This window comes from Rattus norvegicus, chromosome 6 (assembly GCF_021556685.1).
Source record: "Rattus norvegicus strain SHRSP/BbbUtx chromosome 6, alternate assembly SHRSP_T2T, whole genome shotgun sequence".
In the NCBI taxonomy this organism is placed as follows: domain Eukaryota; kingdom Metazoa; phylum Chordata; class Mammalia; order Rodentia; family Muridae; genus Rattus; species Rattus norvegicus.
The window spans coordinates 6,567,877-6,592,669 of record NC_141539.1 but is presented as its reverse complement, the minus strand read 5'-3'; the positions used below and the strand labels follow the sequence as shown (position 1 = coordinate 6,592,669).

At 39.7% G+C, this 24,793-nt stretch overlaps 1 protein-coding gene across 19 annotated transcripts in view; it reads left to right on the top strand.

Moving 5' to 3' along the window:
* The window catches only part of Alkbh8 (alkB homolog 8, tRNA methyltransferase), a 78,235-nt gene that overhangs the window by 17,428 nt on the left and 36,014 nt on the right, over positions 1-24,793 (top strand). For 17 of the 19 annotated variants that reach the window (XM_087554140.1, XM_087554133.1, XM_087554145.1 and 14 more), the window contains 2 exon segments: positions 6,043-6,113; positions 19,090-19,196. In XM_087554140.1, the coding sequence (XP_087410266.1) occupies positions 6,043-6,113; positions 19,090-19,196 (178 nt within the window). 19 annotated transcript variants of the gene reach the window in all.

The following is a 24,793-nucleotide window of genomic DNA, read 5'->3' as shown; positions in this document are numbered from 1 at the left end:
CCATCCCACGGGTATTCTTGTTACCCTTTTAAAGAAGGAGTGAAGCATCCGCATTTTGGTCAGCCTTCTTGAGTTTCATGTGTTTTGTGCATTTAGGGTAATTCGAGCATTTGGGCTAATATCCAGGTATCAGACGAGATCGGGCGTGTTCAGGGTGGTATGGCCGTAGACAATATCCAGGTATCAATGAGTGCATACCATGTGTGTTTTTCTGTGATTGGGTTACCTCACTCAGGATGATATTTTCCAGTTCCATCCATTTGCCTATGAATTCCATAAAGTCATTGTTTTTGATAGCTGAGTAGTATTCCATTGTGCAGATGTACCACATTTTCTGTATCCATTCCTCTGTTGAAGGGCATCTGGGTTCTTTCCAGCTTCTGGCTATTATAAATAAGGCTGCTATGAACATAGTGGAGCATGTGTCTTTGTTACATATTGGGGCATCTTTTGGGTATATGCCCAAGAGAGGTATAGCTGGGTCCTCAGGAAGTTCAATGTCCAATTTTCTGAGGAACCTCCAGACTGATTTCCAGAATGGTTGTACCAGTCTGCAATCCCACCAACAATGGAGGAGTGTTCCTCTTTCTCCACATCCTCCTCGCCAGCATTTGTTGTCACCTGAGATTTTGATCTTAGCCATTCTGACTAGTGTGAGGTGGAATCTCAGGGTTGTTTTGATTTGCATTTCCCTTATGACTAAAGATATTGAACATTTCTTTAGGTTCCTCTCAGCCATTCGACATTCCTCAGCTGTGAATTCTTTGTTTAGCTCTGAACTCCATTTTTTAAAATAGGGTTATTTGTCTCCCTGCACTCTAACTTCATGAGTTCTTTGTATATTTTGGATATGAGCCCTCTATCTGTTGTAGGAATTGTAAAGATCTTTTCCCAATCTGTTGGTTGCCATTTTGTCTTAACAACAGTGTCCTTTGCCTTACAGAAGCTTTGTACTTTTATCAATGTCTTTTTTTTTTCTTTTTTTTCTTTTTTTTCTTTTTTTCGGAGCTGGGGACCGAACCCAGGACCTTGTGCTTGCTAGGCAAGTGCTCTACCACTGAGCTAAATCCCCAACCCCAGCTTTGTAGTTTTATGAGAGCCCATTTGTCGATTCTTGATCTTAGAGCATAAGCCATTGTTGTTTTGTTCAGGAAGTTTTCTCCAGTGCGCATGTGTTCAAGATGCTTCCCCACTTTTTCTTCTATTAGTTTAAGTGTATCTGGTTTGATGTGGAGGTCCTTGATCCACTTGGACTTAACTTTGTACAAGGTGATAAGAATGGATTGATCTGCATTCTTCTACATGCTGACCTCCAGTTGAACCAGCACCATTTGCTGAAAATGCTATCTTTTTTCCATTGGATGGTTTTGGCTCCTTTGTCAAAAAACAAGTGCCCATAGGTGTGTGGGTTCCTTTCTGGGTCTTCAATTCTATTCCACTGGTCTATCTGCCTTTCTCTGTACCAATACCGTGCAGTTTTTATCACCGTTGTTCTGTAATACTGCTTGAGTTCAGGGATAGTGATTCACTTGGAAGTCCTTTTAGTGTTGAGGATAGTTTTACCTATCCTGGATTTTTTGTTATTCCAGATGAATTTGCAAGTTGTTCTGTATAACTCTATGAAGAATTGGATTGGAATTTTGATGGGGATTGCATTGACTCTGTAGCTTGCTTTTAGTAAAATGGCCATTTTTACTATATTAATCCTGTCAATCCATAAGCATGGGAGATCTTTCCATCTTCTGAGGTCTTCTTCAATTTCTTTCTTCAGAGACTTGAAGTTCTTATCATACAGATCTTTCACTTGCTTGGTTAAGGTCACACTGAGGTATTTTATATTATTTGGGACTATTATGAAGGGTGTCATTTCCCTAATTTCTTTCTCGGCTTGTTTCTCTTTTGTGTAGAGGAAGGCTACTGATTTATTTGAGTTAATTTTATACCCAGCCATTTTGCTGAAGGTGTTTATCAGGTTTAATAGTTCTCTGGTGGAACTTTTGGGATCACTTAAGTATACAATCATATCGTCTGCAAATAGTGATATTTTGACTTCATCCTTTCCAATCTGTATCCCTTTGATCTCCTTTGGTTGTCTGATTGCTCTGGCTAGAACTTCAAGAACTATATTGAATAGGTAGGGAGAGAGTGGGCAGCCTTGTCTAGTCCCTGATTTTAGTGGGATTGCTTCGAGTTTCTCTCCATTTAGTTTAATGTTAGCTACTGGTTTGCTGTATATGGCTTTTACTATGTTTAGGTATGGGCCTTGAATTCCTATTCTTTCCAGGACTTTTATCATGAAGGGGTGTTGAATTTTGTCAAATGCTTTCTCAGTATTTAATGAAATGATCATGTGGTTTTTACATTTCAGTTTGTTTATGTAGTGGATTATGTTGATGGTTTTCCGTATATTAAACCATCCCTGCATCCCTTGAATGAAACCTACTTGATCATGATGAATGATTGTTTTGATGTGCTCTTGGATTTGGTTTGGAAGCATTTTATTTAGTATCTTCGCGTCGATATTCATAAGGGAAATTGGTCTGAAGTTCTCTTTGTTGTGTCTTTGTGTGGTTTAGGTATAAGAGTAATTGTGGCTTCGTAGAAGGAATTCGGTAGTGTTCCATCTGTGTCAATTTTGTGGAATAGTTTGGATAATATTGGTATGAGGTCTTCTATGAAGGTTTGATAGAATTCTGGACTAAACCCGTCTGGACCTGGGCTCTTTTTGGTTGGGAGACCTTTAATGACTGCTTCTATTTCCTTAGGAGTTATGGGGTTATTTAACTGGTTTATCTGTTCCTGATTTAACTTCGGTACCTGGTATCTGTCTAGGAAATTGTCCATTTCCTGAAGATTTTCAAGTTTTGTTGAATATAGGTTTTTTATAGTAAGAGCTGATGATTTTTTGAATTTCCTCTGAATCTGTAGTTATGTCTCCCTTTTCATTTCTGATTTTGTTAATTTGGACGCACTCTCTGTGTCCTCTCGTTAGTCTGGCTAAGGGTTTATCTATCTTGTTGATTTTCTCAAAGAACCAACTTTGGGTTCTGTTCATTCTTTGTATAGTCCGTTTTGTTTCTACTGTGTTGATTTCAGCTCTGAATTTGATTATTTCTTGCCTTCTACTCCTCCTGGGTGTGTTTGCTTCTTTTTGTTCTAGAGCTTTTAGGTGTGCTGTCAAGCTGCTGATATATGCTCTCTCCCGTTTCTTTCTACAGGCACTCAGAGCTATGAGTTTTCCTCTTAGCACAGCTTTCATTCTGTCCCATAAGTTTGGGTATGTTGTACCTTCATTTTCATTAAATTCTAAGAAGTCTTTAATTTCTTTATTTCTTCCTTGTCCAGGTTATCATTGAGTAGAGCATTGTTCAATTTCCATGTATATGTGGCATTTTTCCCTTATTGTTATTGAAGAGCAGCTTTAGCCCGTGGTGGTCTGATAGGACGCATGGGATTATTTCTATCTTTCTGTACCGGTTGAGGCCTGTTTTATGACCAATTATATGGTCAATTTTGGAGAAAGTACCATGAGGTGGTGAGAAGAAGGTATATCCTTTGGTTTTAGGATAGAATGTTCTATAAATATCTGTTAAGTCCATTTGGTTCATGACTTCTTTTAGTCTGTCTATGTCTCTGTTTAATTTCTCTTTCCATGATCTGTTCATTGATGAGAGTGGGGTGTTGAAATCTCCTACTATTATTGTGTGAGGTGCAATGTGTGTTTTGAGCTTTAGTAAGGTTTCTTTTACGTATGTAGGTGCCCTTGTATTTGGGGCATAGATATTTAGGATTGAGAGTTCATCTTGGTTGACTTTTCCTTTGATGAATATGAAGTGTCCTTCCTTATCTTTTTTGATGACTTTTGGCTGAAAATTGATTTTGTTTGATATTAGAATGGCTTCTCCAGCTTGCTTTTTCAGACAATTTGCTTGGAAAATTGTTTCCCAGCCTTTTACTCTGAGGTAGTGTCTGTTTTTGTCTCTGAGGTGTGTTTCCTGTTGAAAACAAAATGTTGGGTCCTCATTTGCATATCCAGTTTGTTAATCTGTGTCTTTTTGTTGGGGGAATTGAGTCCATAGATATTGAGAGATGTTATGGAGTAGTGATTGTTGCTTCTTTGTTTTGTTGCAAAACGATTAGTTTCTTGCTTTTTCTAGGGTGTATCTTGCGTCCTTATGTTGGGTTTTGCCATTTATTATCCTTTGTAGCGCTGGATTTGTACAAAGATATTGTGTAAATTTGGTTTTGTCATGGAATATCTTGGTTTCTCCATCTATGTTAATTGAGAGTTTTGCTGGCTACAGTAACCTGGGCTGGCATTTGTGTACTCTTAGGGTCTGTATGACATCTGTCCAGGATCTTCTGGCTTTCATAGTCTCTGGTGAGAAGTCTGGTGTAATTCTGACAGGTCTGCCTTTATATGTTACTTGACCTTTTTCCCTTACTGCTTTTAATATTTTTTCTTTTTTTTATGTGTTTTTTGTTTTGACTATTATGTGACAGGAGGAGTTTCTTTTCTTGTCCAATCTATTTGTTCTGTAGGTTTCTTGTATGTTTATGATCATTTCTTTCTTTAGACTAGTTCTATGATTTTCTCAAAGATATTTACTGGTTCTTTGATTTGGGAGTCTTCACTCTCTTCTATACCTATTATCTGTAGGTTTGATCTTCTCATTCTGTCCTAGATTTCCTGTGTGTTTTGGGCTAGTAGCTTTTTCCGTTTTACATTATCTTTGACAGTTGTGTTGATGATTTCTATGGAATCTTCTGCTGCTGAAATTCTCTCTACTATCTCTTGTATTCTATCTCTTCTATCTCTCGAAATTCTGTTGGTGATGCTTGTATGTACAGCTCCTTGTCTCTTCCTTTGGTTTTCTATATCTAGGGTTGTCTCCCTTTGAGCTTTCTTCATTGCTTCTATTTCCATTTTTAATTCTTTCACCTGTTTGATTGTGTTTTCCTGTAATTTTTTCAGGGATTTTTGTGTTTCCTCTCTATAGGCTTCCGCTTGTTTATTTGTGTTTTCCTGCCTTTCTCTAAGGGAGTTCTTTATGTCTTTCTTGAAGTCCTCCATCATCATGATCAAATGTGATTTTAAATCTAGATCTTTCTTTTCTGGTTGTTTGGATATTCAGTGTTTGCTTTGGTGGGAAAATTGGGCTCCAATGATGCCATGTAGTCTTGGTTTCTGTTGCTTGGGTTTCTGCACTTGCCTCTAGCCATCAGGTTTTCTCTGGTGTTTCCTTGTTCTACTATTTCTGACAGTGGTTCGACTGTCCTATAGGCCTGTGTGTCAGGAGTGCTGTAGACCTGTTTTCCTCTTTTTTTTTTCAGCCAGTTATGGAAACAGAGTGTTCTGCTTTCAGGCATGTAGTCATTCCTGTCTACTGGTCTTCAGCTGTTCCTGTGGGCCTGTGTCCTGAGTCCACCAGGCAGGTCACTTGGAGCAGAAAAGTTGGTCTTACGTCTGGTCTCGGCCCTCATGTCGCTCCTCGGAGCTGGGTTTCAGCTCTCCATGAGGGCAGCAACCAGAAGTGCCTGCCCTGCCTTTTCTCGGATCCCTGTGCACAAGGAGCCCAGGGGGTCCAGATGGCATTAGGTGTTTTCCTCTAGAATCAGAAATGTGGGTAGAGAGTAGTCTCCTCTGGCTTCCCAGGTGTGTCTGCTCCTCTGAAGGTCTCCCACAGGATTTGGGAGCAGAGAGCTGTTTGACCGGGTCCCTTCAGATCAGGGTGCAGTCTGGACCTCAGCGTTCCTGCAGCTTGAGTGGCCCTATCTTCCTGTTCCCAGAGGCCCTATACAGTTTCCTCTTGGGCCAGGGATATGGGCAAGGGTGGGCAGTACTGGCGGTCTCTGTGCACTGCCGTCTCAGGAGTGCCCACCTGTCTCGGTGATGTGCTCTCTCTTCCACGGGGTTTGGGAGCAGGGATATAGTGACTTTTTAAGAATCAAACAACTTTTTCACTGTACTTACCTGTGTCTAGATGTGCCCAGTCTAAATCTGCATCAGACAATAAAGTGATATCATGTTTTCTGTCTCAGGAATTCCTGCCCATATTGACTCGCATTCTGCTTTTGAACATGAGATTGTTTCCCTCAGTTTGGGGTCAGCGGTAAGTGCATTGTGAAGGTTTTGTTTTGTTTTGTTTTGTTTTGTTTATCAGCATTTAGTATATTTTTACCTTGCATATTTTCTCGCCTTCACCCTTGTGGGAGTATAATATAATTGTGGAAAATAAATTAATTTTTTTAAAAAATAGAATAGGCATTATTAGCACTTGAATTAGTTCTAGAGTAGGAAGTTTTTACATCCTCTCTTTTTAAATGTCTTAAGATTTATCTTATAGTTCATTAGATACTATTAAAAAATCTATACATTTATGTATACATTTTGCATTAACAGGTGAAATCCAGAATTTCTCTAGTGCAGTTTGGCCACCTTTTGACCTGTCTTTGCATCCTTGCCACCTGGTGGCAAAAGATAATAGCTGCAGGAAGTAGGATAATGATAGAACTAAAGTTCACATACCTGGGAATTCTATTATTTATTCCTGCTTTTTAGGCTTGGTCTCTTTGTCTTTGAGCTCCTGCTGTTGACCAGAGTGGCCTTGAACTTACAAAGACCTATCTGCCTTTGCTTCCTGATGAACATTGGAATAAAGGGATGTCATGTGCCACCACATCTACTCACATGGTGGATCTTTTACTTAAGTACCTTGAGTCAGACCTTTTAGAGACTTAAGCAGACGATCATTTCTGCCCTTCTAGGTAAAAGAGAGGCCCATATTATTCAGTGCTTAGTTTCTGTAGTTGGACTTTGCTTGAGCTGCTAACCATGTAGAACCATGATTTAAACTGGTGAATGTAAGCCACTCAAGGTACAGTATGAATGACTGCTCTGACAGCTGGTTCAGCTCCTTGGGACATGTAACTTGTCAGTCAGCCCCCAACCCCATAGTACTACAATGGCCTTAGTGCCCATTTGCAGCTCCTGGAGATACAGGCAGCCAATCTATGCCTTACACAAAAAGAACACAAGATCTGGCCACAAAATCTGATCAATCCCTGGGTTTTTCCCATTATCAGGACACAGAATACCACCTCCCTTCCACCACCCCCAGTCCCTGAACTTTCCCTAAGGTCAGGCCACAGAATATCAGCAGTACCTAAGCATACCCTAAAATCAGTTTACAGAATCCCAGCAATCCCAGGCCTCCCTGGAAAGATCTCCCAAAATTTACAAACCCTATATAAAATCTGCCTCCAGCTCAGTTCTTTGCTGCTTCCTTCCTGAGCAGAGGTAATCACTGTTCTGTGTCTTTCTCAATATCTTGTGTGAAGTTTGTTGTGGGTTATGAGTTTGTGGTATTCTTAACCTCTCAATTGCTAGGATACCCTTCCCCTTAGGACTATAACACAGTATTAGCAACAAGTTACACACGAGATTTCAGACAGAAATAAAAGAAAAGAAATCCAGAATAATTCTTGAAATAATAAGATCTTATCTAACTAGAGGTTGCTTGAAAATCTGATGTCTCCTGGAGGCAAATACTTTTTTTTTTTTATTAACTTGAGTATTTCTTATATACATTTCGAGTGTTATTCCCTTTCCCGGTTTCCGGGCCAACATCCCCCTAATCCCTCCCCCTCCCCTTCCTTATGGGTGTTCCCCTCCCAACCCTCCCCCCATTGCCGCCCTCCCCCCACCAGTCTAGTTCACTGGGGGTTCAGTCTTAGCAGGACCCAGGGCTTCCCCTTCCACTGGTGCTCTTACTAGGATATGCATTGCTACCTATGAGGTCAGAGTCCAGGGTCAGTCAATGTATAGTCTTTAGGTAGTGGCTTAGTCCCTGGAAGCTCTGGTTGCTTGGCATTGTTGTACTTTTGGGGTCTCGAGCCCCTTCAAGCTCTTCCAGTTCTTTCTCTGATTCCTTCAACGGAGGTCCTATTCTCAGTTCAGTGGTTTGCTGCTGGCATTCGCCTCTGTATTTGCTGTATTCTGGCTGTGTCTGTCAGGAGAGATCTACATCCGGCTCCTATTGGCCTGCACTTCTTTGCTTCATCCATCTTGTCTAATTGGGTGGCTGTATATGTATGGGCCACATGTGGGGCAGGCTCTGAATGGGTGTTCTTTCTGTGTCTGTTTTAATCTTAGGCAAATACTTTTTATCTGTCCTCCTTTGTTCTGTTTTTCTTCTTTTGTCTCTTCCCCTATGTAAATACAGTTCCTATATAAATAAGTTATAGCTTAAGCACTTTGGGTTCTTAACCTTTGCTGTATTCTTGTGATTTTCTTGATGCTCTAGTTGAAGAACCAATAAGGTTTATTGGATAAAGTAAAACCATCTTATTTACATATATGATTCATTTTATCTTTTTATTGGATTTTTTAAAATTTACATTTCAAATGTTATCTCCTTTCCTGCTTTCCCATCTATAAATTCCCTTACATGAAGGTGTTCCCCCACATAGCCCCACCCACCCTTTCCTTCCTCCCCATCCTGACATTCCTCTACACTGGGGGATCCAGCCTTGTCAGGACCAAGGGCTTCTTCTTCCATTGGTGCCCAACAAGGTCATTCTCTGCTACATATGCAACTGGAGCCATGGATCTGTCCATGTATACTCTTTCAGTAGTGGTTGAGTCCCTCGGAGCTCTGATATTGTTGTTCTTATGGGTTTCCAAGCCCCTTAGCTCCTTCAGTCCTTTCTCTAACTCCTCCAGTGGGGACCCCGTTCGCAGTTCAATGGTTTGGTGCTAGCATTTGCCTCTGTATTTGTCATGTTCTAGCAGAGCCCCTCAGGAGGCAGCTATGTCAAACTCCTGTCAGCATGCACTTCTTGGCATCAGCAATATTGTCTGTATTTGGTGGTTGTATGTATATGGGCTAGATCTCCAGGAGGGGCAGGCTCTGAATGGCCATTCCTTCAGTCTCTGCTTCAAACTTTGTCTCCATGTCTCCTCCTGTGCATATTTTTTGTCCCCCCCCCCCCCCTTTAAGAAGGACTGAAGCATCTTGACTATGGTCGTGCTTCTTCTTGAGCTTCATGTGGTCTGAAGATTATATCTTGGGTAATCCAAGCTTTTCGGCTAATATCCACTTACAAATAAGTGCATACCATGTGTGTTTTCTTGTGATTAGGTTGCCTCACACAGAAAGATATTTTCTTTTTTTTTTATTATTAACTTGAGTATTTCTTATATACATTTCGAGTGTTATTCCCTTTCCCGGTTTCCGGGCAAAAATCCCCCTCCACCCTACCCCCTCCCCTTCCTTATGGGTATTCCCCTCCCAACCCTCCCCCCATTGCCGCCCTCCCCCCAACAGTCTAGTTCACTGGGGGTTCAGTCTTAGCAGGACCCAGGGCTTCCCCTTCCACTGGTGCTCTTACTAGGATATTCACTGCTACCTATGAGGTCAGAGTCCAGGGTCAGTCCATGTATAGTCTTTAGGTAGTGGCTTAGTCCCTGGAAGCTCTGGTTGCTTGGCATTGTTGTACATATGGGGTCTCGAGCCCCTTCAAGCTCTTCCAGTTCTTTCTCTGATTCCTTCATCGGGGGTTCTATTCTCAGTTCAGTGGTTTGCTGCTGGCATTCGCCTCTGTATTTGCTGTATTCTGGCTGTGTCTCTCAGGAGCGATCTATATCCGGCTCCTGTCGGTCTGCACTTCTTTGCTTCATCCATCTTGTCTAATTGGGTGGCTGTATATGTATGGGCCACATGTGGGGCAGGCTCTGAATGGGTGTTACTTCAGTCTCTGCTTTAATCTTTGCCTCTCTCTTCCCTGCCAAGGGTATTTTTGTTCCCCTTTTAAAGAAGGCATGAAACATTCACATTTTGATCATCCGTCTTGAGTTTCATTTGTTCTAGGCATCTAGGGTAATTCAAGCATTTGGGCTAATAGCCACTTATCAATGAGTGCATACCATGTATGTCTTTCTGTGATTGGGTTAGCTCACTCAGGAGGATATTTTCCAGTTCCAAACATTTGCCTACGAATTTCATAAAGCCGTTGTTTTTGATAGCTGAGTAATATTCCATTGTGTAGATGTACCACATTTTCTGTATCCATTCCTCTGTTGAAGGGCATCTGGGTTCTTTCCAGCTTCTGGCTATTATAAATAAGGCTGCGATGAACATAGTGGAGCACGTGTCTTTTTTATATGTTGGGGCATCTTTTGGGTATATGCCCAAGAGAGGTATAGCTGGATCCTCAGGCAGTTCAATGTCCAATTTTCTGAGGAACCTCCAGACTGATTTCCAGAATGGTTGTACCAGTCTGCAATCCCACCAACAATGGAGGAGTGTTCCTCTTTCTCCACATCCTCGCCAGCATCTGCTGTCACCTGAGTTTTTGATCTTAGCCATTCTCACTGGTGTGAGGTGAAATCTCAGGGTTGTTTTGATTTGCATTTCCGTTATGACTAAAGATGTTGAACATTTCTTTAGGTGTTTCTCAGCCATTCGGCATTCCTCAGCTGTGAATTGCTTGTTTAGCTCTGAACCCCATTTTTTAATAGGGTTATTTGTCTCCCTGCAGTCTAACTTCTTGAGTTCTTTGTATATTTTGGATATAAGGCCTCTATCTGTTGTAGGAATTGTAAAGATCTTTTCCCAATCTGTTGGTTGCCGTTTTGTCCTAACCACAGTGTCCTTTGCCTTACAGAAGCTTTGCAGTTTTATGAGATCCCATTTGTTGATTCTTGATCTTAGAGCATAAGCCATTGGTGTTTTGTTCAGGAAATTTTTTCCAGTGCCCATGTGTTCCAGATGCTTCCCTAGTTTTTCTTCTATTAGTTTGAGTGTGTCTGGTTTGATGTGGAGGTCCTTGATCCACTTGGACTTAAGCTTTGTACAGGGTGATAAGCATGGATCGATCTGCATTCTTCTACATATTGACCTCCAGTTGAACCAGCACCATTTGCTGAAAATGCTATCTTTTTTCCATTGGATGGTTTTGGCTCCTTTGTCAAAAATCAAGTGACCATAGGTGTGTGGGTTCATTTCTGGGTCTTCAATTCTGTTCCATTGGTCTATCTGTCTGTCTCTGTACCAATACCATGCAGTTTTTAATCACTATTGCTCTGCAATACTGCTTGAGTTCAGGGATAGTGATTCCCCCTGAAGTCCTTTTATTGTTGAGGATAGTTTTAGCTATCCTGGGTTTTTTGTTATTCCAGATGAATTTGCAAATTGTTCTGTCTAACTCTTTGAAGAATTGGATTGGTATTTTGATGGGGATTGCATTGAATCTGTAGATCGCTTTTGGTAGAATGGCCATTTTTACTATATTGATCCTGCCAATCCATGAGCATGGGAGATCTTTCCATCTTCTAAGGTCTTCTTCAATTTCTTTCTTCATTGTCTTGAAGTTCTTATTGTACAGATCTTTTACTTGCTTGGTTAAAGTCACACCGAGGTACTTTATATTATTTGGGTCTATTATGAAGGGTGTCGTTTCCCTAATTTCTTTCTCGGCTTGTTTCTCTTTTGTGTAGAGGAAGGCTACTGATTTATTTGAGTTAATTTTATACCCAGCCACTTTGCTGAAGTTGTTTATCAGCTTTAGTAGTTCTCTGGTGGAACTTTTGGGATCACTTAAATATACTATCATATCATCTGCAAACAGTGATATTTTGATTTCTTCTTTTCCAATCTGTATCCCCTTGACCTCCTTTTGTTGTCTGATTGCTCTGGCTAGAACTTCAAGAACTATATTGAATAAGTAGGGAGAGAGTGGGCAGCCTTGTCTAGTCCCTGATTTTAGTGGGATTGCTTCAAGTTTCTCTCCATTTAGTTTAATGTTAGCAACTGGTTTGCTGTATATGGCTTTTACTATGTTTAGGTATGGGCCTTGAATTCCTATTCTTTCCAGGAGTTTTATCATGAAGGGGTGTTGAATTTTGTCAAATGCTTTCTCAGCATCTAATGAAATGATCATGTGGTTTTGTTCTTTCAGTTTGTTTATATAATGGATCACGTTAATGGTTTTCCGTATGTTAAACCATCCCTGCATGCCAGGGATGAAGCCTACTTGATCATGGTGGATGATTGTTTTGATGTGCTAGAAAGATATTTTCTAGTTCCATCCATTTGCCAATGAATTAGATCTTTGCCTGAAAGAAGCTTTGCAGTTTTATGAGGTGCCATTTATTGATTCTTGATTTTAGAGCATAAGCCATTGGTGTTTTGTTCAGGAAATTTCCCCAGTGCCCATGTGATCAAGACTCTTCCCCACTCTTTCATCTATTAGTTTGCGTGTATCTGGTTATACGTGAAGGTCCTTGATCCACTTGGACTAAAGCTTTTTACAGGGTGATAAGAATGGATCGTTATACATTCTTCTACATGCTGACCTCTAGTTGAACCAGCACCAATTCTTGGAAATGCTGGTTTTTTTCTTCCCCATTGGATGGTTTTAGCTCCTTTGTCAAAGATCAAGTGACCATATGTGTGTGGTTTCACTTCTGGGTCTTCAATTCTATTCCACTGATCTACCTGTCTTTCTCCGTACCAATACCATACAGTTTTTATCACTATTTCTCTGTAATACTGCTTGAGGTCAGGGATGGTGATTCCCCCAGAAGTTCTTTTATCGTGGCAGATAGATTTCACTATCCTGGGTTTTTTTTTTTATTTCAAATGAATTTACAAATTGCTCTTTCTAACTCTATAAAGATTTTGGTTGGAATTTTGATGGGGATTGCATTGAATCTATAGATTGCTGTAAATTGCAATATGGCAATTTTTACTATATTAATCCTGCCAATCCTTGAACATGGGAGGTCTTTCCATCTTCTGAGATCTTCTTCTATTTCCTTCTGCAGAAACTTGAAGTTCTTGTCATATACATCTTTCACTTGATTGGTTAGAGTTACTCTGAGGTATTTTATATTATTTGGGACTATTGTGAAGAGTGTCATTTCCCTAATTTCTTTCTCAGCCAGTTTATCCTTTGAGTAGAGGAAGGCTACTGATTTGTTGGAGTTAGTTTTATATCCAGCCAGTTTGCTGAAGTTGTTTATCAGTCATAGTAGTTCTCTGATGGAATTTTTGGGGTCACTTAAGTATACTATCTGCAAATAGCGATATTTTGACTTCTTCCTTTCCAATTTGTATCCCTTTGACCTACTTTTGTTGTCTGATTGCTCTGCTTCTGACTTCGAGTACTATATTGAATAAGTAGGGAGAGAGTGGCAGCCTTGTCTAGTCCCCATTTTAGTGGGAATGCTTCAAGTTTCTCTCCATTTAGTTTGATGTTGGCTACTGGTTTGCTATATATTGCTTTTACTATGTTTAGTTATGGGTCTTGAATTCCTGATCTTTCCAGGACTTTTATCATGAAGGGGTATTGAATTTTGTCAAATGCTTTCTCAGCATCTAGTTGAGAAGATCATGTGTGATTCCCCCCCAACCCCCCCCCCGTTTGAGTTTGTTTACATTGTGGATTACATTAATGGATTTTTGTATATTGAACCATCCCTGAATTCCTAGGATGAAGCCTACTTGATCCTGATGAATGATCGGGTGTTGAGCATTTGTCAAATGCTTTCTCAGCATCTAATGAGACGATCATGTGTTTTTTTCCTTTGAGTTTGTTTACATATTGGATTACATTGATGGGTTTTTGTGTGTTGAATCATCCCTGCATTCCTAGGATGAGGCCTACTTGATCCTGATGGATGATCAGGTGTCGAGCATTTGTCAAATGCTTTCTCAGCATCTAATGAAATTATCATGTAGTTTTTTTCTTTGATTACTTGATCATGATGGATGGTCGTTTTGATGTGTTTGTTCTTGGGTTCAGTTTGAGAGAATTTTATTGAGTATTTTTGCGTCAATGTTCATAAGGGAAATTGGTCTGAAGTTCTCTTTGTTGGATCTTTGTGTGGCTTAGGTATAAGCGTAATTGTGGGTTCATAGAAGGAACTGGGTACTGCTCTGTCTATTTCTATCATTTGGAATAGTTTGGACAGTATTGGTATGAGGTCTTCTATGATGGTCAGATAGAATTCTGCACTAAACCCATCTGGTCCTGGGCTCTTTTTGGTTGGGAGACTTTAAATAACTGCTTCTATTTCTTTAGGAATTATGGGGTTGTTTAGATGGTTTCTCTGTTCCTAATTTAACTTTGGTACCTGATATTTGTTTAGAAAATTGTCCATTTCCTGCAGATTTTCAAGTTTTGTTGAATATAGGCTTTTGTAGTAGGATCTGATGATTTTTTGGATTTCTTCAGATTCTGTTGTTATGTTTCCCTCTTCATTTCTGATTTCTTGAATTTGGATACACTCTCTGTGCCCTCTGGTTAGTCTGCCTAAGGGTTTATCTATCTTGTTGATTTTCTCAAAGAATCAACTCCTGGTTTTGTTGATTCTTTGTATAGTCCTTTTTGTTTCTTTTTTGTTGATTTCAGCCCTACGTTTGGTTACTTCCTGCTTTCTACTCCTCTTGGGTATATTTGCTTCTTTGTGTTGTAGAGCTTTTAGGTGTGCTATCAAGCTGCTAATGTATACATTCTCTCCAGTTTCTTTTTGGAGGCACTGAGAGCTATGCATTTTCCTCATAGCACTACTTTCATTGTGTCCCATAAGTTTGGGTATGTTGTCCCATCATTTTCATGAAATACTAAATAGTCTTTGATTTCTTTGTTTATTTCTTCCTTGAGCAAGTTATCATTGAGTAGAGCATTGTTTAACTTCCTTGTATATGTGGGCATTCTGTCTTTTTTGTTGTTATTGAAGAGCAGCGTTAGTCTGTGGTGATCTAATAGGATGCATGCGATTATTTCTATCTTCTTTTATCTGTTGAGGCCTGTTTTGTGGCTGATTATATGGTCAATTTTGGAGAAGGCACCATGAGGTGCTGAGAAGAAGGTATATCCTTTTGTTTTTGGATGAAATGTTTTATAAATTATCTGTTAAGTCCATTTGGTTCATAACTACTTTTAGTTTCTCTATGTCTCTGTTTAATTTCTGTTTCCATGATCTGTCCATTGATAAGAGTGGGGAGTTGAAATCTCCCATGATCATTGTGTGAGGTGCAATGTGTAATTTGAGTTTTAGGATCGTTTCTTTTATGAGTGTAGGTGTCCTCGCAAGTGAAGCATAGATGTTTAGGATTGAGAGTTTATCCTGGTAGATTTTCCCTTTGAATATGAAGTTTCCTTCCTTATTATTTTTTGATAACTTTTGGTTGAAAGTTGATGTTATTCAGTATTAGAATGGCTATTCCAGCTTGTTTCTTTGGACCATTTGCTTGGAATGTTTTCCAGGCTTTTACTCTGAGATAGTGTCTCTTTTTGTCTCTCAGTTGTGTTTCCTGTATGCAGTAAAATGCTGGGTCCTCTTTATGTATCCAGTCCATTAGTCTATGTCTTTTTATTGGGTAATTGAGACCAGTGATATTATCCTTTGTAGGGCTGAATTTGTAGAAAGATGTTGTGTAAATTTGGTTTTGTCATGGAGTATCTTGGTTTCTCCATCTACATTAATTGAGAATTTTGCTAGATATAGTAGCCTGGGCTACTATATCTTATGGTCTGGATGATATTTTCTCTGGTTCTTCTCATTTCATAGTCTCTGGTGAAAAGTCTGGTGTAGTTCTGATAGGTCTGCTTTTATAGGTTACTTGACCTTTTTCCTTACTGCTTTTAATATTCTTTATTTGTTTTGTGCATTTGGTGTTTTGACCATTATGTGAAAGAAGGAATTTCTTTTCTGGTCCAATCTTTTCAGATTTTTGTAAGCTTCTTGTATGTCTATGGACATCTCATTCTTTAGGTTAGGGAGGTTTTGTTGAAGATATTTACTGGCCCTTAATGTTGGGACTCTTCACTCTCTTCTATACCTATTATCCTTAGGTTTAATCTTCTCATTGTGTCCTGGAGTTCCTGGTAGTTTTGTGGTAGGAGCTTTTGGCATTTTACATTATGCTTGATGGTTGTGTCAATGTTTTCTATGGTATCTTCTGCCCCTGAGATTCTTCTCTCTTCTATCTTGTATTGTGTTGGTGATGCTTTAATCTGTGACTCTTGATCTCTTCCCTAGGTTTTCTATCTCTAGGGTTGTCTCGTTTTGTGCTTTCTTTACTGTTTCTATTTCCATTTTTAAATGGTTTGGTTCAGTTCCTTCACCTATAAATCTTTAAGGGATTTTTGTGTTTCCTCTTTAAGGGCTTCTACTTGTTTACTTGTGTTGTCCTGTATTTCTTTAAGGGAGTTATTTACGTTCTTCCTAAAGTCCTCCATCATCATCATCATAAAATGTGATTTTTCATCTAATCTTGCTTTTCCTGTCTGTTTGGGTATCCAGCATTTGCTTTGGTGGGAGAACTGGGCTCTGATGATGCCAAGTAGTCATGGTTTCGGTAGCTTAGGATCCTTAGCTTGCCTCTCACCATCAGGTTGTCTCTGGTGTTAGCTTGTCTTGCTGTCTCTGAGAATGACTTGACCCTCCTTTAGGCCTGTGTGTCAGCACTCCTGTAGACCCGTTTTCTGTCAGCTTGATCTTGGAACAGAGAGCTCTGCTCTCAGGTGTGTAGGAGACCCTGTTGACTGGCTTTTGATTCTTGCCACAGGCAGAAACCTGAAGGGTCCTGCCCCGGACTGCTCCTAAGTCCCTGTGACCAGTGGACACTGATGTCACTAGGCGATTGCCTCTTGGGTCAGGAAGGTGAGCAGAAAGTAATTGTCTCCTCTAAGTTCTCAGGAGTGTTTGCACTTCTGAAGGTCCAGCTTTCTTCCCCATGAGATTTTGTTGCAGGGAGCTGTTCAATTCAGTTCAGGAGCAAACAGAAACCAGCAGGTTCCTGCTGCTGACTACTCCTATATTCCTGTATCCAGAGGCACTATGCAGTTTTTTGCGGGGCCAGGAATGTAAGCAGAAGTGGGCAGAAGTGGCAGTCTCTCCTGAGGTCTCAGGATTGTCTGTACTTCTAGGAGTTCAACTTTCTCCCCCACGGGATTTGGGTGCAGTGTTGTGGGATCAGTTCAATTCAGTTCCCCGCACAGCCAGAAACAGGAAGTGTCCTGTTCCAGAGGATTTCTGCCTTTGTGTGACCTGGGTCCACTAGGCAAGTCACTTGGAGCAGAAAAGTTGGTCTGACCTCTGCTCTCGGGTTTCTAGACACTCCTGGTGACTGGTTTTCAGCTCTTGGTGCTGGCAAAAACCTGAAGGGTCCTGCCCCTGACTGCTCCTTGGTCCCTGTGCCCAGAGGGCATAGATGGCAGTAATCGATTTCTTCTTGCTTTAGGAATATGGGCAGAAAGTAGTTGTCTTCTCTGAGTTCTCAGGAGTGTCTGCACTTTTCATCTTATTATATGTGTCTGTAGTGTACATTGCAATATTATGTGAAATGTAAGAGCTGCATATGGATGATGGAACCAACCACTCAAGTGTCATGCTAGTGAAAACAAACTTTGACCAGTGGGGGGAAAAAGAAATTTTTTATAAACACTTTTCATACAAAAGAGGAATTGTAAATATCCCCAAACCTGTTCCATAGATCCTGCAGTTAACATTTATTATATTTACTTTACTCAAATATCACTACCTCTCCATCAGTTTGTTAGTCCTTTTTTATATTTATACATCTCAAGCCAATCACAAATAAGCATGCTTCATCTATACAAACAAGATTTATGTATTGTTTATAAACAGTGATTTTAGAATATGACTAAATGAAATTATTTGTAGACATTTGGGAAAAATACGTTTGTAAAAATTTACTCAGTCTTACTTTACTATATTTATATTGAAACAAAGTGGAAACAATTGTGTACATTATTATTTAGAGATAGTTTATATATATATTATTTAGTATTGTATGCAGTATTATTATTCAGATATTCAATGTCATTTATTGAATATTTTCTTTTTCCAGCTATTGTGTTATATTCCCCATTTAAGGAGGATACATGCCAAATTCTCTCTATCCTACATATATTTTCTGATCACATTTTATTTTTGAAATAGGTGATTTGTACACATAAAATTTTTGTTTTCAGTTCTATGCTATGCTGTTCAAATTCCAGTTCTTTGGCTGCTGCTGTCTGTAGTCTGAAATCCCTGGTATTTGATGGGTTCCAAAGACAGAAAACACCTTCTTAGCCATTGTATTTTTGCAGGGCCATTTAGGAAATTTGAGTGTAACTCAGAAAATTTTGTTTTTTTATTTATTTATTTATTTATTTATTTTATGTGTAAGTACACTATAATTGTCTTCAGACACACCAGAAGAGGGCATCAGATCTCATTACAGGTGATTGTGAGTCACCATGTGGTTGCTGGGATTTGAACTCAGGACCTCAGGAAGAGCAGTCAGTGCTCTTAACCACTGAGCCATCTCTCCAGCCCCCAGAAAATTTTGTTTTGTTCTCTTTGCTCAATTGTTAGTATCTAATCCCAGTATGTTGTTAAGGTATCGGAATACCACATAGACTCAGAATGTAATAATTATTTTTCCCTTAAATTATTGCTTATTAACATTGATGGATAAGAAAAATACGCTCTTTTTTTAAATTTGCTATGCACCAACCACCCTGGGTTATAATCTTTATTTATTATTTAATCCATGCCAACAGTCATGTAAGGATTAAGAGAAAAACGGATGCAGAGAGGCTCACTGACTATTAAAAATGGCTCCTAAACTGACGAGCCAGATTAGGAGTGTTTCAGCAATGTGATACTGCCTTAGTGTTTCTGATACTCTGATCCTAACACTACTTGCCTTATAATTTACTGGGGGTGATTCTTAGAAATGTGGGTTTCTCTTCTGGTTTCCCAGGCTTGTCTGCCTCTCTGAAGGTTCAGCTCTCCCTCCCACGGGATTTGGGTGCAGAGCGAAATGTGGGTTTCTAAACATCATATTTGCCTAGCCTTGATCTCAATACAAAAGTATGTTACCCCAATGGATCATCTGTCCTTATTGTATTCTGTTAGAGTAGGCTATAGCTTTATTGTCTGTTAATGTAAAACTAAAGTCAGCATAAATGAATTATCCTTAATCCCTGTAGTGTATAAAAGTAGATAGACTCAGTATTAACTTTTCTTGCTGATAACCTTTCCATTTTTGTCTTTGCTCCAAGATTGTTATGGATTTCAAGCACCCAGAGGGTGTCACAGTACAAGTTATGTTACCTCGTCGGAGTTTGCTGGTAATGACGGGAGAGTCTAGATACCTTTGGACTCATGGGTATGTATTAAGGTGAATTTGGTGACTGATGGGATACTTTCTGCTTAGTGAGACTTCTCATTCTTCTTTGTTGTACTGTCTGAGCTGCTGAAACCATGTCCTGTGCTATACATCAAATCATTTGGGTACAAGCCTCCTAGGATATGTACAAGGTTTTTTTTTTTTCTTTTTTTAAAAACACTTTTTAATTTTGAAAAGACTTCAATTTTAAAGAAAACTTGTAAACATGGCTAACTCCCTCCATTTTTCACCTATAGTTCTCAGTTGCAAACACTTTCTATGTCTTTTACTTTTTTTCACATATTATCGTCATTGCTTTTACTTGATCATTTGAGAGTAACCTATCATGATTCTCCATTTTGGTGAAAATGCATGTTTAATTTTTTAGGAAGGAACATTATATTGCTAGAATTTATGTGTCTGAGAAAAAGTATGTTTTTATATGTGTGTATTAAAATAATTAAAATATTGCTGAATTTTAAATGTATCCTTTTTTGCTTATAAATTTTAGCTGATGTATTTAAAAATTCAAGAAAATGATCATATTATTGTATTGGTAACCTCTCTTACATTTTATTTGTTTATTTATTTATTTATTTATTTATTTTAAGTAGATTCTTTTTTTTTTTTTTATTAACTTGAGTATTTCTTATTTACATTTCGAGTGTTATTCCCTTTCCCGGTTTCCGGGCCAACATCCCCCTAATTCCCGCCCCTCTCCTTTCTGGGTGTTCCCCTCCCCATCCTCCCCCATTGCCGCCCTCCCCCCAACAATCACGGTCACTGGGGGTACAGTCTTAGCACGACCAAGGGCTTCCCCTTCCACTGGTGATCTTACTAGGATATTCATTGCTACCTGTGAGGTCAGAGTCCAGGGTCAGTCCATGTATAGTCTTTAGGTAGTGGCTTAGTCCCTGGAAGCTCTGGTTGCTTGGCATTGTTGTTCATAAGGGGTCTCGAGCCCCTTCAAGCTCTTCCAGTTCTTTCTCTGATTCCTTCAACGGGGGTCCTATTCTCAGTTCAGTGGTTTGCTGCTGGCATTCGCCTCTGTATTTGCTGTATTCTGGCTGTGTCTGTCAGGAGAGATCTACATCCGGCTCCTGTCGGTCTGCACTTCTTTGCTTCATCCATCTTGTCTAATTGGGTGGCTGTATATGTATGGGCCACATGTGGGGCAGGCTCTGAATGGGTGTTACTTCAGTCTCTGTTTTAATCTTTGCCTCTCTCTTCCCTGCCAAGGGTATTTTTGTTCCCCTTTTAAAGAAGGCGTGAAACATTCACATTTTGATCATCCGTCTTGAGTTTCATTTGTTCTAGGTATCTAGGGTAATTCAAGCATTTGGGCTAATAGCCACTTATCAATGAGTGCATACCATGTATGTCTTTCTGTGATTGGGTTAGCTCACTCAGAATGATATTTTCCAGTTCCAACCATTTGCCTACGAATTTCATAAAGCCATTGTTTTTGATAGCTGAGTGATATTCCATTGTGTAGATGTACCACATTTTCTGTATCCATTCCTCTATTGAAGGGCATCTGGGTTCTTTCCAGCTTCTGGCTATTATAAATAAGGCTGCGATGAACATAGTGGAGCACGTGTCTTTTTTATATGTTGGGGCATCTTTTGGGTATATGCCCAAAAGAGGCATAGCTGGATCCTCAGGCAGTTCAATGTCCAATTTTCTGAGGAACCTCCAGACTGATTTCCAGAATGGTTGTACCAGTCTGCAATCCCACCAACAATGGAGGAGTGTTCCTCTTTCTCCGCATCCTCGCCAGCATCTGCTGTCACCTGAGTTTTTGATCTTAGCCATTCTCACTGGTGTGAGGTGAAATCTCAGGGTTGTTTTGATTTGCATTTCCCTTATGACTAAAGATGTTGAACATTTCTTTAGGTGTTTCTCAGCCATTCGGCATTCCTCAGCTGTGAATTGCTTGTTTAGCTCTGAACCCCATTTTTTAATAGGGTTATTTGTCTCCCTGCAGTCTAACTTCTTGAGTTCTTTGTATATTTTGGATATAAGGCCTCTATCTGTTGTAGGATTGGTAAAGATCTTTTCCCAATCTGTTGGTTGCCGTTTTGTCCTAACCACAGTGTCCTTTGCCTTACAGAAGCTTTGCAGTTTTATGAGATCCCATTTGTTGATTCTTGATCTTAGAGCATAAGCCATTGGTGTTTTGTTCAGGAAATTTTTTCCAGTGCCCATGTGTTCCAGATGCTTCCCTAGTTTTTCTTCTATTAGTTTGAGTGTGTCTGGTTTGATGTGGAAGTCCTTGATCCACTTGGACTTAAGCTTTGTACAGGGTGATAAGCATGGATCGATTTGCATTCTTCTACATGTTGCCCTCCAGTTGAACCAGCACCATTTGCTGAAAATGCTATCTTTTTTCCATTGGATGGTTTTGGCTCCTTTGTCAAAAATCAAGTGCCCATAGGTGTGTGGGTTCATTTCTGGGTCTTCAATTCTGTTCCATTGGTCTATCTGTCTGTCTCTGTACCAATACCATGCAGTTTTTAATCACTATTGTTCTGTAATACTGCTTGAGTTCAGAGATAGTGATTCCCCCTGAACTCCTTTTATTATTGAGAATAGTTTTCTCTCTCCTGGGTTTTTTGTTATTCCAGATGAATTTGCACATTGTTCTGTCTAACTCTTTGAAGAACTGGATTGGTATTTTGATGGGGATTGCATTGAATCTGTAGATCGCTTTTGGTAGAATGGCCATTTTTACTATATTAATCCTGACAATCCATGAGCATGGGAGATCTTTCCATCTTCTGAGGTCTTCTTCAATTTCGTTCTTCAGAGTCTTGAAGTTCTTATTGTACAGATCTTTTACTTGCTTGGTTAAAGTCACACCGAGATACTTTATATTATTTGGGTCTATTATGAAGGGTGTCATTTCCCTAATTTCTTTCTCGACTTGTTTCTCTTTTGTGTAGAGGAAGGCTACTGATTTATTTGAGTTAATTTTTTTTTTTTTCGGAGCTGGGGACCGAACCCAGGGCCTTGCGCTTCCTAGGCAAGCGCTCTACCGCTGAGCTAAATCCCCAACCCCCTATTTGAGTTAATTTTATACCCAGCCACTTTGCTGAAGTTTTTTTTATCAGCTTTAGTAGTTCTCTGGTGGAACTTTTGGGATCTAAGTAGATTCTTATACAGTAATCCTATCCTCACTTTTCACTCCATCTACTCCTCTCAGCTCTCTTCCATCTCCACTTTTCCCCAGATTCACTTTCCTTCTGTTTCCTCTTTAGAATAGAGCAGACCTCCAAGACAATAGAACAAAACAATATACAATAAGATAAGGCAAAAAAAAAAAAAAAAAAACTTCTATTGGTGTTGTACAGAAGAGTCTCAAGATCAGGCAAAAGAGTCAGAGATAGACTCACTCCCATAGGAGTCCCATAAATACACTTAACTAAAATTCATAATATATGCAGAGAACCTTGTTCAATATCATGCAGGCTCTCCATTCTTGCCATTTCAGAGTCTCTAAGCCCATACAAGCCTGTCAATATCTAGTGCATTGCGATTCCAAGGGTAGAGCCACATTAAGAAGGCACAGGGGGTACACAGCCATAGTCAGCCAAATGCATACTTTATTCAAAGTTTCAGTGTCTTATACAGAAAGCAGCATAAAGATTTCCCACAGTTTCTCATTCCTAACAGGTGCTGTTTACCTAGCAAAGCTTATCACAGTTCCAAGTGACCTAAACCTCTTTGCAGACTGTGAAATCTGTCAGTAGTCCAACTCTTTGGTATGATATCTAATTAAACTATAAACAAAGTTACTTTCTCATGAGAAAATGAACATGAAGGCCCTTTCCTCAGGTTTGCAGCTTATTTGGCAGGACACCAGGATTCTCTGCTTGAGAAAGTATGCTTCCTCAATCTCAGTCTGCTGAGATTGACAAAGCCCCTAAGTTGGCTCAAAGCTAGCAAACTGGGATCAGTCTCCTCATGCTGTTTCTCTACACAAGCCCTGTGTAGTTGATTCAGTGGGCCATATTGGACCATATTCTGATGTCCTCCATCTACTCTGACTCCTAAAATCTTTCCTCCCCCTCTCCACTTCCTTGGGATTCTGGAAACTGAAAAGGGAGGGACCTGATGGAGACCTTCAGTTTAGATTCTGATGTCTGACTGTGGATCTCTGCTCCTTCTTCTCTTTGCTACCAGAGGAGCCTCTCTGATGGCAAATGGATAAGGAAACTATCTAAAGAATAGATATAGAATATCATTAAAGATTATGAAGGTTTTCTTGTTGTTTTTGTTTGTTTGGTTTTGCCTATTCAGGTATATCTAGATCTCTAGTCTATCCTGTATCTGGTTCCTGGCCGTGTAGGAAATGTAGAGCATGGGCTAATTCTTGGTTGGACCTCAAATTAAACCAAACATTGGTTGGCCATCCCACAAGTTCTGTGCCATCTTATAAGCAGGACCAATTGTAGGTCAAGGGTTTTGTGGCTGGGTTGGTGTACAAGTTGTTCTTCCCATAGTCTGCATATTACCTCCTAACACCAAAGAGACTAGAATGTAGGAGTGAGGCCTCCATGCAGACAACCATTTCATGCTCTCTACATCTATGAGCTGTTTGAATTTTGTCCTCAGTAATGGAGCCCTACTGACAGTTTTCCAGGAGCTACCTTCTCTCCTAGATCAGCCTTGTTTAGGAATTTCCATGGGATGAGCTCAGCCAGCAACACAAGCAGATTCAACCCAGCCACACCAGTGGAAGCCTTGGCTAGCTACAAAATATAGCCAGATTAGATTCTATATCCTCCATCCACTGCATTAGGTTTCCACTCCACCTCACAAATACCTCTGAATTTGAGTTGTTTCTCCCTACATTCCCTCCCTCTTTCCTTCCCACTCACCCCAATTGATCACTTCCACTTTCCCTGTTGTTGGTGTGTGTTGTTCCCTACCACCACCACCCAACTCCCTCTCCAAAGAATTTTATTATAGTTAATTTTCCCAATGAGATTCATACTTTCCCCGTAGACTCTTCCTCTTTACTTGAACTCTTTGGGTCTGTGGATTGTAGTTGTTCATTTACTTAATAATTAATATCCACTTATGATGAAAAGATACTGTATTTGTCTGAGTCCAGGTTGTCTCACTCAGGATGACTTTTCCTAGTTCCATCCTTTTCCCTGAAAATTTTATTACATCATTTTTTTAACTGCTAAGTAATACTACATTATATAAATGAACCACATGTAGTTTATCCATTCTTTGGTAGAGAGTCATCCATGTTGTTAGCAATTTCTGGATATTATGAATAAAGCTGCAATCAACATAGTTGAGTAGTGGTCCTGGTGGTAGGATGAAGTGTCTTTTGGGTATATAGCCAAGGGTGATATAGCTGAGTCTTGAGGTAGATTTTTTTCCCAGTTCTCTGAGGAACTGCAATATTGATTTCCATAGTGGCTCTAAAATTTTGCATGTTCAAGAGAAATGGAAAAGTGCTCCTCTTATACAACATCCTCACCAGCATTAGCTGTCACTTGTGTTATTGTTCTTAGCCATACTGAAGGTATAAGAATGTTAAAGTCATTCTCATTTCTGTTTTAGTAATGGCTAAAGAT